This window comes from Pholcus phalangioides, unplaced genomic scaffold, assembly GCF_987345545.1.
Source record: "Pholcus phalangioides strain wild (caught in Gottingen) unplaced genomic scaffold, Ppha-v1.0 ptg000007l_1, whole genome shotgun sequence".
Lineage (NCBI taxonomy): Eukaryota > Metazoa > Arthropoda > Arachnida > Araneae > Pholcidae > Pholcus > Pholcus phalangioides.
In genome coordinates this window covers 343055-362981 of record NW_028301600.1, presented here as the reverse complement: position 1 = coordinate 362981, position 19927 = coordinate 343055, and the positions used below count along the sequence as shown (strand labels likewise).

At 36.6% G+C, this 19927-nt stretch overlaps 1 protein-coding gene across 5 annotated transcripts in view; it reads right to left on the bottom strand.

Moving 5' to 3' along the window:
• LOC149084774 (transmembrane protein 65) overlaps positions 1-19927 on the bottom strand; it is a 102094-nt gene that overhangs the window by 44590 nt on the left and 37577 nt on the right. For all 5 annotated transcript variants that reach the window (XR_016192757.1, XM_089232516.1, XM_089232517.1 and 2 more), the window contains exon 3: positions 18804-18858. Coding sequence is in view for 4 of the 5 variants with exons in the window: in XM_089232516.1 (XP_089088642.1) it covers positions 18804-18858 (55 nt within the window). In the remaining variant the exon portion in view is untranslated. The remainder of the gene's footprint in view (positions 1-18803; positions 18859-19927) is intronic.

Genomic DNA, 19927 nt, shown 5'->3' with positions numbered 1-19927 from the left:
AACGACCCTCCCACTATGATGTCCATTTTGAAGGGACGAGGGGGTCGTTATATCGAGTGATGATCGCATATGCATAAATATATTCATATAAGTTACTGTCAAAGCCCGAAGTTGGCCAATTCCCGAACTGGCCAGCCCAGTGGACCCGGCCAATGTCCGAATTACAGGCTTTCGCCAGGCCCTACATGCGATCCTGGATCACTAAGATATCGATATTCAGATTCCTTAGAGAGTTGATTCCACTAGAGTTGCCACAGCTAATTATAAATCGCCATAACTGTCACAAAAAATACTCCAATGTGGCGATAACCTCGAACCATAGGGATCGATATACAAAGGCTGACCAAAGCCCGTATTTCGGACATTGGAAGGGTCAACTGGGCTAGTCAGTTCCCGAAGTGGGCAATTTCGGGCTTGGGCAGTAACATATAAACCGTTATTCTCGTCTATGGGCTAATTTCCCCCCCCCCCAAGAACAACACTTTCCCGTGTACACGGGTTGAAAGGGTTCTGTCTATAGTGAAGTACAAAATGATTCAAAAGTGGGGGGAATATCCATGAATAAAGGAACTAACTTTTACACGCGTTTTCACTAGCGTGGATTTGGTAATCTGTAAATTCTTCTTTAATTCCAACTTAGAGGTTGAATTTTGAGAAATTTTTTTGAGAGTCTCAACAATATAAAAAAAACTACTGACAGAATTTTATGTTTATAGCTTCAGCAAGGCTATAGTGAGAGGGGGAGATTGAGGATCCGGTCCCTTCGAAATGTGAGAAAATGATTGAAATAAGGGAAAACATGGCCAAATATATATTATTTGACCACTTTGTCCCCCCTCTGAATGAAATTTCTGGCTTTGGGCCTGAGCTTCAGTGGTTGCGGCTCGGCGATGAATCAGTGAATTAGGCTGTCAAGACATGTAAATTTATATGTATGAATTAAAAGATTTCTCTACTATTACACTGCTTTCGAAAAACCTTGAAAATTTTAAATTAAGATCTTCATGATACGGTCTAACTTTGTGCAATATTATTTGGCATTTAAAGTCTATTTGAAACTTGAGTGAGAAACAATTTCAAAAAATTCTCAAAGAAAATCATACGGAATCGCAATGTTTGTGGCGGATAGAAAAAGCGATAAATACCATAAAAAGGCAACCCTGAATCCTTTGCTTTTCAGAAAATTAAATGAATTTCCAAATTATTGATCTCCATTGATCTTGGTATACGTCACAAACCACTTGCGGTGACAAACGGAAATCCCGACAGATATCGCGAAGTGCGGCTTATACGGTGAAATTGATAGTGTCTGGATTTTTTTTTTACACCCATCGACGGGGGACTCCCTGCGATAGCAATTATTTCTCCAGTCATGTTGTCGTTTTTGTTGATACCCGGTTCATCTGACAAGGATGAACCGGGTATCGAACTCACGACACCTCTTAACATACTTTGGTACTTTAGGTGAGTATCTTATCGACCTGGGTACCGCGCCCTCCATACTTGGAATAAGACAACCATAAGTATTCTTTATGGGCATCGTATACACAAATACAAGGCCACAGCAGCACAAATGCCCAATGAGGTGGCTGAGAAAAAGATGCCCGTAACAAAGATAGATGTCATATATTACAGCATCCCAATTAAAATGCAATCACCAAAACTATAAAAAATATATATGTACATGATAAAATATTATAAAATGCCCATAAAATGTATTCATAGTTGTCTTATTCTAAGTATGGATAGCTTCTCAATTTACCCCAACATGTTTATCATATTTTTTTTCAAACGTGTCAATTGTGTTAAAATTTACTACCCGCAGGGGTAAGCTATAATGTTTTTTCATGTATATATTCTATTTCTAGTTTTTGTAATTGCTGTGTTTTTGAAATATATGGCATCCATATTTTTGTTATGGTCATCTTTTACTCAGCCACCTCATTGGGCATTTTGCCTGTTGTGGCATTGTATTTTTAATGTCTAATAACTTTTGAGCGATATTTACAATCATTGTCTTGCTGGAAGATCAGTAATAGTGGCATGTGTCATGTCATTAAGAATGACATGTGGTTATGAAATACATTTTAGTAACAAAACCTGTCTCTTGTATTTTTTTCAGATGGTGAAAAAGACCAATATCTTTAGCAGAGAAGCATTCCCCTTCCACCTTGGTGTTTAACAATAAGAACCTATAATACCTATAAAACTTATAACTATCGATAAGAACTTGTAATACCTCACACATATGTGTATTACATACAAATACAGTAGATGGAAGAGTAGATGACTTTGCCTAATAATACTAAAAAAATAGTCAGCAAATAAGGCAAATACCAGGAAATACTAAAAAATTCCTAATGCATTTCAACACACAATGGGTGTCATCTTCAGAGGATAAGAGTATCACGCTGACAGAGTTTCCCACTTGGATTGAGTACCAAATCTTCAATTTCGGTTGCTCAGCGGAACGAAAAAACAATACGTCTGTTCAAGTCAAACGTCATGGCAAGAATGAAGCAAAGTCTCTGTGTGTAAGTCTTTTGCAACAACCTGATTGGCTGCTTGCAAAATGAAGCTATCCGATTGGTCTGTTAGAATTTTCTTTAAATTCCTACTATTAATGAATTTAAGCCATGGCGATGTTGATTTATTTGAAGTTTAATGTATACATATTTGTGTTGTAGGTCTGTGTGATCGCTTTGGCAACCAGAAGTTTTTTTCAAAGGAATAGGCAACTCAAAATTTGAAAATCTTAGAAAATCACATTTTTAGCAGATTACCATTGCACAATCGCGAGTTCCAAACTCAGACTTTCACCAGAAGCAAAATTTGGGGGGGTTTATAGTGCCCCCCCCCCCAGATCAAAAATTAAAAATATTTTTGTAGAGAATTAAAATATTGGAATAAAATAATTTCTTTTATACTATATGTTAATTTAAAATTGTTTTCAAGTGTTAGTGACCCAAACTTTCTGTGAAGAATTAGATCCTTGTGCCCCTCTGAAAGCCGATTCTGCATACACACCCATGATTTTCGCAATGCGAAATGGTGATTACCACATAGCAGCTAGATGACAAAACTGTGAATATTGAAGGTAGAGTTTTTACAGATTCGGTTTTTTCCACGATCTCGGGAATGCTTTACAATTTGAAAAAGCATTCCAATCCTTTACGATTTTTAAAAAAAATGTGCATTCACAATATTGTAAGAACAAGGCGAATTTATGCCGTATAGACGCTGTCTTTGAATGCCGGCAGATACCCGTGAAAGTACCGTAATTTCCGGTATGTAACCAGAAGGGAGAAAATCCACAGGGAAATAAAAACTCCAAAATTTGACAATTACATGGCCCCTCATTCAGGGAAGCAACTAGATATCCTCATCTTATTCAACCCGCGTGTATATCAATACAGTACAGTATACAAAGTAGTAAATGCAAAGCGACCTTGACAAAGTAGTAAAACCACTTTGTCAAGATAGCGCGATCATGATACATGGTAAAAGGAAGGAAAAAAAAAAAGAGAAAGGGAAAAAAGTTGGGAGGTTTTCTCTACTTTTTTCCTTCTTCTTAGAACTGGGAAAGAACGCGTCCCGGAAGACGCATGCACAAAAGTTTTATGTGTCCTTTTTCGAAATTGTGGGTATTTAACGCATTATAGCGCGTCACTGGCATCTCTGAAGAGTGTTATTATTATTGTTGTTATTATTTTTGACATATTCCGTGGAAGTTGAAGGAAAATGCTATTATTATTGTTATATCAAGGAAACAGTTATTTTCTGGATATTATGCTGAGGTGAGCTCGGAAAGAAAAGTCATCACGTCTCAGCCGGGACTCGAACCCAGGCCCTCTTGCATACCGGGCAAGCATGCTTATAATTATCACTCATTAATGGTATTCACATGTGCACACATAAAAATCTCCCTATTGAAATCTGTGTCCCACTAAAGAACACTACACATACATTCATGTCATAAGTGCTATTATTATGTAATGTAACATGAGGGGCTCGCAAATCTCCAATAGTATAATATGAGGGTTCCGCAGATCGTTGGTGGGAGCCTCGTGATGAGTTGTCGTCTACCTCAGTTAAAATGTGATAAATGTGCAATATGTTTTTAATTTGGAAATATAATTATACTTAAAATGTGCAATATTTACCTTCATGCCGATGGTGGGCCATGGACCACTCTTACGGTCAATATTATCATCAATTTTCTCAATTTACAATAGGCCCAATGTTGTAGACCCTGGCCAGGTCTTCAATGTTATGTTTTCAGTGTTTCCAGATTCCAAATGCCATAATTGTGCAATGTTTTATTTCGTAAAAATATGCACATAAGAAATTGTCTGTCAAAATATCCATGTTAATTTCAGTGTCACCAATCCTCCACCCCGCTTCGTCCCTGTGATAATGGATGATGGGAAAATTTCTCTTTATATACCAGAAGTGTGCTGAGTATGATTGCATTGCATTTTATTTCACCACATTTCATTCCTGAGGCATTTTGTCTCACTTCGTTCCAAGAACAGCGCATTGAATCATATTTCTTCCGTCACCATGCATTGATGATCCAGTGGCATGCTTCAGCGCTGTTCGAGTCATTCTGCTTCTTCTCCTGGTCTCCATCTGGCTACCTGTATGAAAGTCTCCATGCAAAAGATCGAGGCAACGTCTTTTGCTTATGATGCAATCTCGCTAAACTTTGAGACATACTACGTCTTCCCTAGATTCTTTAACGTTGTTCTAACTGGATTCGCATCGCCAGTAGATGCTCCAAGTGCTGGGACTGAACATTCAAATCGAGAAGTTGTGTTTCTCGTGATGGAGAGGTCTTGAAAGGTATCTCGTTGGACCAAATTGGTGAGAACGTTCCGTTTTGTTGAACTTTCAGTGCTAATAACTCTAAAAGAAAAATTATCACTCTGCGATAATCAAGTTTAAAATGTTTTTTGTGTTAAGTCTAAAATTTAATACTGTTAATAAATGTTTTAAGTGGAAAAGAAAGTTGTCATTCAATTTATTGTCATCTGCTAGTGAACTAATTGTTCAGAAAACAAAAACAATTAAACTGGGAATGCAATTTAACGGTACAATATTCCATGGAATTTGAAGACGTGTATCATTTTTTATTATTTTATTATTGACATTCACATATCACACATTAAATTCAACTATTGAAATCTGTGTTCCACACTAAAGAACACTACTCATACACTCATTAATCATCTTAATTAGCACCTTGCATAGCTACGAACTTGTGAAAATGAAAATTAGGGAATTTTTTGTGCGGACCCATATATATTTTATACTAAAACCACTCCGTAATAAATACAAAAGGGATTTTTCCAAATAAAATATGGATTTTCCGCACATAAAAGTTAAAACGTTGGAAATAAAATCCCTACTCAAAAATTGAAGTCAAATAAAATAGGGATTTTACACACATGGAAGTTAAACCATTGGGAATAAAATCCCTATGCAAAAAACAAGTGAAATTTGAGACAAAAACTTCAATGGTGATGTAAAAAAAATAGTGTTCAATCAGAAACGATGTGAAAACAAACATTCTGCGCGAATGACCTCAAAATCATCAGAAGATGAAGGGAAATAAAAAAAATCAATTTTTGAAGAACACTGACTTTTTGTCACACTTGCTTGATGTTTTTTGACTTCACATGGGTGATGTCAGTCTTTCCACCATGCATAACAAGCATTACACAGAAACAAACTTCACGCCAGATTTCACTACACGTACACATCAACATGTACCAATTCGTTAGAGGTTCTGCAGAGGAATATGGACGAGGTGCATGTCTGGTTTAGTAGTAGTCTTTCCACCATGACCGATGTTTATGTCCGTAACATAACTTGTACAAAAAGAAAAAGTCTGCCCTTTTCTGGGGCGTTTGATGAAAGGAAATTCATCGGGGAGAATAAGTATCTTTAAAATTGATCAAATTTTTTTTTCTTATCGGTATTCATGTTTTGTTCATGTACGTAACTTCACCAAAAAAAAGAGGAAGTTTTGACCACATGCGCATCACTATAATCTTCAATTCTTATCCAGGACTATTGACTGCTATTTCCCTGCATAATAAGACAAACAACTTTTCTTGTTACCATCAGAGGACTTGTATAAAACTTCCTTAAAAAAAGGAATTTCTCACTCTTCCCCTGTTGGGGGCAGAGCGTGCCGACTGAGCTAAAGAAAGAAAAACAACGATCGGAAGTTCATTTTGAACTCGAACTTTTATTCTATAAAAGTTGCAAAAAAAAGATCATTTACGTTCATCAGAAAATACGGCCGGCAATCAAAAGGGAGAGACAAATCGAATCCCGACATACAGACATCTCACATATAGAGAAAAAAACCAGTCTATATATCCGTGCTCCCGAGGGTGAGAACACTCCGCCACCGATTTGCATATAGCGTCGGAACAACCGGTTCCCGCACGTGTATGGAGAGGGGGAAAAAAAAGGAAAACAATCCAACATCCCCCATTTACGACGTGTGACGTCATTTCGAAAGGGGGAAAAAAACAGAAACGTTTTGCCCCACAAGAAATTCTTTAGGGATTGTTTTCAGAAGTGGGGACTCTTTTCAGATGAAGTAGGGAATTTTTAGGGACAATTAGGGATTTTTTCATTTTCGTAAAAATTCGGGAGATTTAAGAACTTTTCAGGAAATCAAGAGATGAAGCTAAAATTCGGGAGACTCCCGGAAAATTCAGGAGACTTGGCAGCTATGACCTTGTATTGTTTGGTGGTGCTATTATAGTTTCAAAAAAGTAAATCCTCATTTTTTGACACTTAACTCTGTTCACTATGGACATGAGTGATACCAAAAGATGGGAAAAAATTCAAGGAACCCAAATATAAAATTTCAAATTAATTGGCACGTAATTTCAGCTTAAATTCAAAATTTCGTCGAAATTCATTGCCACACTCTAATAGATTAGAACATGAAAGTTCCTGTCCAGCAAAAATGTGGGAAAACACATTCTCCCCTCCTGCTCTTGGGAAAGAAAGGGTGGAGACCAAGTGACATCATACACTGATGTATATGTGGTCATTTGACCCTCGCCACGACCTATCAGGTGGGCCAAAAAGTTGAAGATTGAGAGAGGAGCTGATGAAAACAGGGCTTTTTCATGAAGAGATGAACCTGTTAGGGAGAGAACCGAAGAGTCTGCATGGCCCTTGTGCCACTTCCTCCCTGTAAACCAAAATAAATAAAATGTCCAATAAGTTCTCCTTCTCTCTCTCAACAATCCTGGAAATAGAGGCATTTTTCCTGTTTATCATGTTCTGACTCACCAAGTTTATGCAAGGAGAATACAACATAGCCAACCATGTGAGAGTCTCATAAATGATTTTGTACCATCTGTCGAGATGTCCCCCCCCCCTTCCTACTAATCAAATCTATGACACATACGGAAAGATTTTTGTGACTGACATCGCCATGGATCAGCGACCGTGTCCTGATGATAAGCCCAGTGGCCTCACTGCCTGTCAAGTAACTCAATAACTAAGTTGAATTTTTTTGAAAATTTGCCAGGTAGGGCTCAGAAAAATCACTTGGCCCAGAGGGCCCATGATGCTCTTAAGTTGGCCCTGCCACCCGTGAGCTATCTCCAGCTACTCACCATTAATGGACAGTCGATACACCGCCCGTGAATTACCTCCAGCCATCCACCATCTATGGACAGTCGATACCCTGAAAGCGAGTTATCTCCAGCCATCCTCCATCATAGAACAGTCACAACTCCACCCTGTGAGTTATCTTCTGTCATCTCGATTGATGGACAGTCCTGGTAACATAAACTAAAATCACCTTTTTTCATATACCCCCCCCCCCCTTAGCTCAGTCACCTTCTGGTGATATAAAAATCTAAAAATATTCAGAATCTTCACACAGAGATGCCGCTGTTCATTTTATGTCTATATATGTCAAGTGATATTTCATTGTGTTATTTATGTTCTTATAATTCCATAGGGGGCCCTAGATATAACAGCTTAAATTTTCATTAAAATTCAAGGAATTGATTGAAATGTTGCTTTGCTCGATTTATTGTGTCATATTGTTTGTTGAGATTGTGGTTCTTTTAGATCATGGTAAATAATTGTTTTTTGCTGAACATTGATGTAGATATTTTGAACCCATCTCCTCTAATCACGGTCTCCCCCTAAACTTAAATTCTTGAATTAATTGATAATTAATAAATTTGTAACAGTCAAATATCTATATAACATAAAACCCATTTTAATTTGCCCCATGAAGTGTTGTTAATCAAGAAGCCATCCAAGTCAGTATTGCATAATTCCTCAGTTATATTCTCATCATTTTCACTGATTACCCCATATTCCCTTCTAACTGGTCTGGGAGTAAAAACCTGACCTCAGCCTATCATAAACCTCCTCACTCCAGAGCAAATACCAACAAATCCTTATAATCAGTAAGATATTCAGTAATATCTGCTCCTACCAGGTTAGTCCTAACCCATATGACTACCTTTCCCCTGAACCTACGCCTATCAAAAACATTTTGAACATAAGAAATCTTCTTCCTGGAAGACAACACTCGAAACCCAGGAAATCCCTGCACACCTTGTTCCCCCAACCATAGAATCCCCAATTATAACTCCTCTATCATCACTACCATCCTCACCATGGACGGAGATACGGGGGGGGCGTGGGGGGCAATCCCCCCCCCCCCAGAGTCAAACGTGGAGTTGACTGATCTAATGTATATATGTATAGATGAATTGACATCATCATCGTGTCCCCCAGCAATAATGACCTTGTCCCCCCCAGACTTCCACGTCAACCTCCGCCTATGATCCTCACCCATGACCTCATCTACCCCCAACACCCAATCCTCCTCTGAAGTGCCAAAAGTTTTGATGTCATGGACAGGTGGCTCCATTAGCCCTGGAACCTTTCCCTCTAAAACCCAGATTCTCTCCGGTAACTACCACACCTCTAGCCTAGCCCTGGCTACACAGCCCTCACACCTAAACTCACTTGCTGCAATCCCCCTCAAACACTCGGAAAACACTCCCTGCAGCTCCCCCTCTACAAGAGATTAGTTTGGGCATAATAACTAATCAAGGCAAAGATAAATATACTATACTATGTGTAACATAAGAGAAAAATAACCCACACTAATGTTGTGCAACGAAAGAGAAAATATATAGCACTAAATTTACAATAGAAGAGATTACTTATCACTATCTTAGCGGAGCTCGCAAAAAGCTAACAAACAATTAAACACAAAATTAAACTTGCACACTAAGTTAAAAATGTGAAAAACTAAACACTTAATTAAATTAAATTGAGCAAACAGAAGACCCAAAAATGAACTGCTGCCCTTTGCTATAAGATCCAAAAATGAACAGCTACGTTTGCTAGAAAACCCAAAAATGAAATGTTATGTTTGTTAGAAAACCTAAAAATTAAATGTTACGTTTGCTAGGAAACCGAAAAATTAAATGCAATGTTTGTTAAAAAACCCAAAATGAAATACAAGAAAAAAAAATGGAAAAATAAAAACTGGTGGAAAAAATAAAACCACTTAACTTTGAAAAGCAATATGTGCAATACAAGCTCCTTATCTACCAAAAACAAAAGCTATTAATCCCTGTAACAACAGAACACATACTCCGGAGCATAAAAATGTGCATCTAATCCATACAGAGGCACAGATAAAAATATGTAACATATCACCTATTTGTACTTTGGATTGTTTTTCTTGTCAATGGGGAGATTGGTATAATGCTCCCTCTCGCTTGCCCTTCTGTAATTAAATAATGATTTTTTTTTTTTTTGCTTGGAAGACAATAAAACAAGCCATAATATTAATTCAACGTTTTACAAGTGATACACTCAAATTCAGTCCGTGTTTTGAATTAAATTCATCAGGTTTTTCGCCTAGTGGGCATTTCAAGGTTCTCTCTGTGCTTGCATTTTGATAGGTTTATCTATCCTATCTGCTGTCTTCTTTGGTTGTATTGAAAGAAAAATTCTTTTTACAGATTCCAAGATTATTAAACATGGTTCCACAAACTTATGAACCATCTTGAAATGTCAAACCACTTGCTACTTGAGCTGAACTTCACTCCATAACTAAAGCCTTAATTACACTTGCCCAAAAAAATCCACCAAATATTCTTTACATTTTAGAGTGCTCATTATGTATTTTGCATAATCCTACCATAACTTCATATTAAGAATTAATTTTTTTTTCAATTCAATTTATTCCTGTTCAAGATATGTCATAAATTACAATGCATAATATATTACTAGTCGTTAAGAGGCCAGGGCCTGTGCAGTTGACCGTAGACAATTTTTATGATCAAACTATAAGTAAAAGGAATGAGTAGATGCTAAATGTGTTAAAGAAAATGTATCCATACATCAAACAGTATAAATAATAATTATAAATATACACACACATTTGTAATTACATACAATTACATTCATTGTATTCAAATATAATTATCATATAATGCATTCAAATATAATTATCATATAATGCATTCAAATATAATTATCATATAATGCATTCAAATATAATTATCATATAATGCATTCAAATATAATTATCATATAATGCATTCAAATATAATTATCATATAATGCATTCAAATATAATTATCATATAATGCATTCAAATATAATTATCATATAATGCATTCAAATATAATTATCATATAATGCATTCAAATATAATTATCATATAATGCATTCAAATATAATTATCATATAATGCATTCAAATATAATTATCATATAATGCATTCAAATGAATTTCATATTTCTGATGCTGGGTTAGATAGAATTCTGGCACATGCAGGCATAAAAGTAATAAAAATTTTGCTATTGGATTTGAAAATATATGTCAATATCGTCTATTGATAAGGGAATAACTTGAATTTTTTTTTTACATTTTGTGAAGGTAAGTATATTTTGAATTTTTGGAGAAATAGATCTGATAGGAAAGGGGGTTGAGTGTTGATATACGTGAAATCCGGTTTGAAGGCTAGAGAGTGTAACGTGCAGAGAAGTGATATTGAAACCATATGGGTTGAACTTGAGAACAAAAGACATCATAAACTTATTGTTGGGGTTTGTTACAATCCACCGAATAGGGATCCAAACTACATCGCCAAATTGCATGATTAAATTCCCTACATGTGTAAGCATAAGAGGGTTTTCATACTAGGCGATTTCAATTACCCAGGTATTGATTGGGAGAACCTTTCATCTGGAAATCAGTATGAAAGAGACTGTTTTAAGTTGGTGCTCGAAAATTTTTTGTATCAGCATGTATCAGAAGCCACTAGGGGTACTGCTATTTTGGATTTATTTCTTACTAGTTCTGAGGATCTAGTTGAACATGTTTTGGTGGGGGAAGAGTTTTCTTCCAGTGATCATCGTATCATCAGATTTCACGGTAACTTTTCCTCAGGGAAGGTTGATAACAAAAGTTTGGTTCCTTGTTTTCAGAGAACTAACTTTGATGTTTTGAGAAGAAGGTTAGCGGAAGTTTTCAAAGACCGGTTGGAATCAGTAGGGGTGGTAAGTCAATGGGAAGAATTTAGTACGAAGCTGTCCTCTGTTTTGCACGACGTCATACCCTTTGTTCGAAAAAAGCGTGTTTGTACATCGCACCCTCTATGGTTCACGGATAGCGTGCGGAACCTTTATCTTGAAAAGACAATGGCATTCAGAGAGTATAAAAGTGGGTGAGGTGACCTATCATTGTTTACTGATAAAAGAAGACTGTTGAAGAAAGCGATAAGGGATAGTAAAAAGCAAGTTGAATCTAGGTTGGCAGATAACATTGGCTCTGACCCAAAATAATTTTTTCGATACGTCAATAATGGATGTAAGGGGACAGTTGGCCCCCCTCTCGATGGGAGGCTCTAGGGTAGAGAGCAATGTAGGCATGTGTAGTGCTTTCAATGACTTTTTCGCGTCAGTTTTTAATGGAGATAATGATATTCAATATACGGGTGTTGCATGGGGTAATAAAACCCTCAACGATATTCAAGTAGAAGACGTGGAGGTCCTAAATTGCAAGCAAAGCACCAGGACCAAATGATATCTATCCCAGGGTCCTCAGGGAATGTGCTAATGAATTGTTGGGGCCAGTCGCACAGATATACAGGAGTAGTGTTGCTGAGGGGGCATGCAACTATGAGGGGGCGTGGTAGTGTATCCCGTGAATTACTAATTATTAGGGAGAAGAAGGATTTCAATCAGAGCTTGTAGTGTTCGATTAATTTTGTGAGTAGTGAATCCAGCAGTCTTTAGAAAATCCGTAAAAAATACACTAAGCTGCTTAAATTCAGCAGAGTTCATAATTTGACTTTTTTGTGATGTGCTAGATTCAGGAAATAATCCCTGATTAGAATCCCTTCTAAGAAATGTATGTGCAAGCAAAGCACCAGGACGAGATGATATCTATCCCAGGGTCCTCAGGGAATGTGCTAATGAATTGTTGGGGCCAGTGGCACAGATATACAGGAGTAGTGTTGCTGAGGGTATCGTCCCAAGAGATTGGAAACTTGCTAACGTTGTTCCGATATTTAAGAAGGGTAGTAGAGAAGCGGTGTCAAATTATCGTCTAGTGAGTTTGACGAGCTACCTCTCGAAAATTTTGGAAATTATCATCAAAAGGCAGTGTGTGAAGTGGATAGACGAGAATAATGTATTGTCGGATAATCAGCATGGGTTCAGGAAGGGGAAGTCATGTGTAACTAACCTCCTTTGCTTCTATGATTACGTGACTAAGGCTTTGGGTAAGAGCAAAAATGTCGACGTTGTTTACCTTGATTTCCAGAAGGCATTCGATCGGGTCCAACATGGCAAACTCTTGAAGCGTTTACACGAGATTGGAATAGGGGGCAACTTGCTGAATTGGATAGAATCGTGGTTAAGAGATAGGTCGCAACGAGTTATGGTGAACGGGGAATTCTCTGGTTGGACAGACGTCACAAGTGGAGTTCCTCAGGGAAGTGTCCTTGGCCCCATACTTTTTTCACTTTTTATCGACAAACTCGATCAGGGTATCGATGGAATTACTAGCAAATTCGCAGATGATGTGAAGCTAATGGGGGTAATCGGAAATGAAAGCGATAGGGAGTTGCTCCAGACCAACTTAAACAAGATTGCAGCATGGGCAAATGAATGGAGCATGACGTTTAGCGTAGATAAGTGCATGGTCGCTCATTTTGGTTTGAACAACCCACGGTTCTCTTACGAGTTGAATGGTGTCACTATCCCGGATGCAACTAGGGTCACAGACTTGGGAATTCTCATTGACGAGCGACTTAGGTTTTCAGAACATTGTTCAGCGGTGGTCAAAAAAGCGAATAGAATGCTTGGTCTCATTTTCAAAAAGGTCTCTTCGCGTTCTCCTAAAGTCATTCTTCCGCTTTTTCGAGGATTAGTCTTGGACTGGAGTATGCTGTAAGGTTTTGGAGACCATACCTACAGAGGGACATTGACTTGGTTAAATGGGTGCAGAGAAGAGCTATGCATATCCTTATTGGCACACAGGGCTTGAGTTATGAAGAGAGACTTCATTTTTTGAATATGTTTACATTGGATGAATGCAGGTGTCGAGGAGATATGATCGAAGTGTTCAAAATTTTCAGCGGGATGGATAGGATGAACCATAAATTATTAGTACACTGTCAATTGACTGCTTTTACAAGGGAACACCAGTATCGATTGGTGAGGGACAATGCAAGGCTATGGTGTCGCAGGGAATTTTTCTCTAATAGGGTTGTTAATAAATGGAATAGCTTACCCCCGGAGGTAGTAAATTGTAACACAATTGACACGTTTAAAAAGAAATACGATAAACATGTTGGGGTTAATCCAGAAACTATCCATTCTTAGAATAAGACAACCATAGGTGTTCTTTATGGGCATTGTATAATATTTTATCATGTGTATACATTGTTTATAATTTGTGTCAATTGCATTTTTAATTGGGTTGCTGTTTTTTTTTTTTTAATATATGATATCCATATTTTTATGGGCATCTTTTTATCAGCCACCTCGTTGGGCGTTGTGGCGTTGTATTTGTATTTGAATTTCTTAAAGGTAAATGCATTGTAAAGTTTAGGAGCTAAGTAGTAAAAATGTTTCCGGAAAGCTTCTTTTCGACAGTGTGGTATAGTAAAAATTTCAGTTTGTCGTTGCAATGGTATATTATTATTTACAACACATAATGATTTAAATTACTTCTGTATTTGATTAAAGTATATTTGTCAAAACACTTTTGATCTGCCTGAAAACAAAAGTTAGACAATAGAAGCTTACTAACCCCAAACAAATAAATTTCAGCTGCAGGTGTTGATAAATATCTCCTTTCTGCTTTACATGTGTTAAAGTCAAGGCAATGTATGCAAATGAGCTGGTGCATTATTGCATTTTTCAAAAGACTTTTGAGTGCTACTGTAAGCAAGAGGGTATAGAATAGATCCTTGGTGCTCTTCCCAACCCTCCCCCCCCCAAATGTTGGTCCAGTGCACACCCTGCTGAGGGAGCCTTTGATAAGTTTCCTATTGGCACAATTCTTTGAACTCTTGAGAGAGGAAGTGTTAAGACACAATTACAAATAGGATCAATAATCCTTTAGTTGCATAAATGCATCTCTACATGGGACCAAGATAATTCATGCACAAGCTGAATGCCCACAGGGAGGTGTGCTCTTTCCTATCTTACTCTACTGATAGCTTTAAGCTTGGGAACAGTACTGGAGCATGCTGTTTGGAGATGGTGCACAGTTACCATATCCAACATCAACAGAGCCAATCTTTGCTTGGTAACTGGTTATTCAGATATCTCAGGTAATGAATTGGCTGACAAGCTGGCTATAAGGGATTCTAAGACCTCTTCATTAGTCCTTTCATGTGAATTGTGGGAAATACTGTTTTAAGGCCGCTTTACACGTACAATCTTCCCCGCATGACAGGAGCAGGACATTTTTGCGCGAAGGATTGCAGGGCGGTTAGGAACGCAGTGTTCAAGAGTGTGTTGTTAAAAAGAGACACATTCTTGCGCGCTCTCTTTCCTGCATGAAAGAAGGCCCTGTTCAGTATTGTGTGTGTAAAGGGAAGCATATGGCAAAATTCATATGCTTTCGGGGAAGCACAACACTCCACGTTCCTGGCCAAAGTTTTTCCCTGTTGGCAGATCAAATTCGGCTGACATTTGCATGGAAAAAATGTAGATTTCAAAAGCTTATTATATATATTACTATGTGGATTATTCATTTTTAAAAATAATTTTAATGATTATTAATTGAAATTGCTGTTACTAATTTATGGTAATTTTTTATACAATTGATAAGAAATTGAGAAATAAAATTTCTGTAATCGTTAATTTCAAATTTTTATTGTTTCTATTCGCCTTTCATTTGTTCGTTTGACTTTAATTGCTGTAATTAGCTCTTAACTACATTTTCTGAATTTAATCAGTTATATACTTATTATAATTTTAACAAAACAAGAAATTCCATCAATTATTGACACAATGTGTAGCTGATGTTTTTCTGTACTAAGCCAGAAAAATAGATATAAAGCATTAAAAAATTATTACATTGAAACCTCGCTACTATGATTCTCGATACAACGATAAATCCTTTTACAAAGATATCTCTTGTTTGGAAATGTTTGTATTCTAATGTTAAACTGCTGTCTCCTGATAAAACGATAATCCCTCTACTATTTTTTTTCTTGGTCCGCTGAGTATCGTTATATCGAGGTTTCACTGCACTTTTTTGAAATTATGGTGTTATTTTGTAGGGCTTTATTTCAGATATTTTCAAGAAATTCTTGATAAATTTCTCTTGGCTGTATTCATATCCTTAAAAAATCATTTCAGTCTACCAAATTAATGTTATTGAGCATAAGCAGTTCATAACAATACAAAAAAATAACAAATAAATTGAAGCATAATTTTTTTCAAAACTTTATACAACTCTATACATGTATTCTTACCCGTGTGAAACATTCCGTTGTGTGTCATGCTATGACAGCAATAAAATTAAAAGTGTGAATAGCAATACATTTTTAGTTGGATATCATTCATGATATTCAATGGTTTTTGGTTTTAAATGAAATCGGTGAAAATCTTATAACAAGAAACATCCCTTTTACTTGGTATTTTGAACATCACTTGACCTTGGACATCTTTTGTGATCTTATCACAAAAAAGTACAGCACATTGTCCACTGAATACCTGCTATGAATGTAGAGTTGGCTGGATCTAATGAATAGGGTGCTTCTTTTTAAACAGCATCATTGTTAACCTTCAGACATTCAGATAATGGAAGTTTTTCCACAACCCTAAATCCCTTTTAAAGTTCTTTCTTTTTTTTCTAGTGTGTTGAAGTCAAATTTATACTATCAGATTTAAATCAGATGTTCTTAACTTTTTTAGCAGCGACTTATAAACATCAACATCAACTTTATGTTCCCCATATCTATTTCCAATTTAAAAAAAATGTGTATTCAATAAATTTCTAAATAATAAAATGTTTTTTTTTCAAAATTTCTGCAGCCAGTGGTAGGCGTCTTAATGGGTGAGTGAACGGAAATGGAACCAGTGCCAAATCGAAAAGGGGCCCCAAATTATTGAAAGGCTTTCATCTATTCTGAAATTTTTTTTTTTTAAATTCTGGATTTTTATTAATTTTGGAATAATTTCTTTCATCAATTCTTGCATTATTTTGCATTAATTATGGATTTATGCACATACTTCTATTGTTAATTTCAAATTTGCAAACTGATCTTTCTTAAAATATTTTATTTATTTAAAAAAGCAATTATTTATTTAAAAAAGCAATTATTTTCTTTAAAAAGAAAAAAAGAGAACTTATAGGTTAAAAGAGCCCTTAAATAAACTATTTTAAATTTTTCCCACACCCTGAGGGTAAATGAAAGCTTGTGAAGTTATCAAAATAATAATATTAATTTAACATATCTATAAATCTTATATAACAATGTTAGTAGATAAAGGAACCAAATCAAAGTTTGAAAATTATTACAATAACCTAATAAATGTAATTATGGCACTTGAAACTAATTTATCATTTCTTTAAAAAACAATTCACTGAAAAAAAAAAATTGTCAAATAGACTCTAAAAAAAAAATTGCATTTAATGTTATCAGTAAAAAAAATTATTTACATTGTATACATCTCTTTCTTTTAGACGATAATGAAGGAAGACGACGCAGGAGACGAGGGATTCACCCCGTTTTTGCCTGTAGGGTTGGTTTGTGTTGAGACGTACGATTTTGAGTTCGCAATTGAATGCTGAAATGACTAGTTCCAGCGCGCACTCCTAACCGCACACTTTTTTTGCCTTTACACGCACACTCTTGAAGGCAGTTCTGAAGTTGTTTACAGTTATCATGCGCAAAAGCGTACGTGTAAATGGTCCTTTAATCATTCAGGGAAAAACTGTTCCCAGACTGGCTGAACAATAAAGCTTAGAAGCAAGTAAAAAGAGATAAGTGTGACTGGCTGTAGGCGGAAGGAGCTGATAAAGTGCAGTAAAAATGATATTCAAAGAGCTGTTGGTCTAATTACTGGTCATTTTGCTCTTAGCGGTCATCTTAATATTATAGGAGTTAGTAGCCAACCAAATTGCAGAGGTTGCTTATATAAGGAAGAAACAGCTACTCACCACTTCCTTTGTGAATATGAAATGTACTTTGCACATAGATTTGTACACTTGGGTCATCATTTGATTATGATGGGTGCTTAAGACATTCCCATCAGATTTTTGCTGATCTTGGTTTCAGCTAAAACTCTTAAAGAGAGCCTTTCTTTGGGAATAGTACAATAGACTTGTGGTCACTGAGTGCTTGGATGCATAGAACCAACACACCCATATATTCCAGTCTAAGTTTCTCTTGAATATCATTTTAAGGTGGTCTGAAAATCACAGCTGGGGATGGTGGTTCGATTTCCTGTATGGAGGTAAGTAAATTTTATTTCAAAAAATCAATATCTCTACATTGAATCCATTTTCCTGTATATATTCTATCATAACTGAATTGCTGTGTTTTCATGATCATTTTCCGTACTTCATTTTGATTTTAAAATAAACTGTAAGGTTCCTTTCAGTAATATTCCTTTCTGACACTCAGAGAAACACTCTGTACATTGTAAAAATACAAAGGCCACAACTGGCAAAATGTGGAATGAGGTGGCTGAAAAAAAGATGCTCAAAAAAAAAATAGTATAAAATATATCTGTAATACAGCAACCCAAAAGAAGAGCAATTATCACGAAATGCTAATAATTATGAAAAAATACAATACACTGCCCATAAAAAATTATGGTTTTCTTATCTAAGTAGGAGAAGGGATAACTTTTCTATTTATCCCAATATGAATATCATACTTCTTTTTAAACATGTCAATTCATGTAGAATTCACGAATACCTAGAGGTAAGCTATTACATTTATTCACAACCCTATTAGAGAAAAATTACCTGTGACACCACAATCAGGAGTTGTCCCTTACCAAATGATATGGGTGTCTCTCTTGTCAAAGCACTCAATTGATGGTGTATTAATAACTCATGGTCCATCCCATTGGAAATTTTAAACACTTTGATAGATCCTCCCGACACCTGCATTTTTCCCATTTAAACATGTTAAAAAAATGAAGTCTCTCTTCATAAAATTACCTAGTATACAACTAATATTATTACCTGTGTTCTGTTTATATAATATTTCTGTAAAATGAATCATTTCTTTACAATACCTGCCATCGTTGAGATTCCTAAGGTAACTCCTATTGTAGCATCAATGTAATCTCCCTATCGGAAATAAAAATACAAAATCTCTCATTTTGAATATGTAATCTATAAATACTTATCTACAAATGAATATCATATATAAATACAGTCGAGTTTGATTATAACGTATACCCTTGGTAATACAAGAATTGTGTGTTATAACCGACATGCATGTTATAAGCAAGGTCTTGAAATTAACTTAAACTGAAGAGCCAAAAAAACTGGTACAGGTATGCGTATGCAAATAAAGAGATATGGAACCAATCAGAGTACGCGCTGCGGTCGGCAACGCCTATATAACACAACAAGTGTCTGGCATAGTTGTTAGATCGGTTACTGCTGCTACAAAAAATGGCAGGTTATCAAGATTTAAGTGAGTTTGAACGTGGTGTTATAGTCAGCGCATGAGAGATGGGACATAGCATCTCCGAGGTAGCGATGAAATTTGGATTTTCAGGTACGACCATTTCACGAGTGTACCGTGAATATCGGGAATCTAGTAAAAAATTAAATCTACGACATCGCTCTAGCCGGAAAAAGATCATGCAAGAACGGGAACAACGACGACTGACGAGAATCATTAAACGTGACAGGCGTGCAACCCTTCCACAAATTGCTGCAGATTTCAATGCTGGGCCATCAACAAGTGTCAGCGTGCGAACCATTCAACAAAATATCATCGATATGGGCTTTCGGAGCCGAAGGCCCACTCGTGTACCCTTGATGACTGCACGACACAAAGCTTTACGCCTCGCCTGGACCCGACAACACCGACATTGGACTGTTGAGGACTGGAAACACGAAACACGTTGCCTGGTCTGACGAGTCTCGGTTCCAATTGCTTCGAGCTGATGGACGTGTACGGGTATGGAGACAACCTCATGAATCCATGGACCCTACATGTCATCAGGGGACTGTTCAAGCTGGTGGAGGCTCTGTGATGGTATGGGGCGTGTGCAGTTGGCATGATATGGGACCCCTGATACATCTAGATACGACTCTGACAGGTGACAGGTACGTGAGCATCCTGTCTGATCACCTGCACCCATTCATGTCCAATGTGCATTCTGACGGATTTGGACAATTTCAG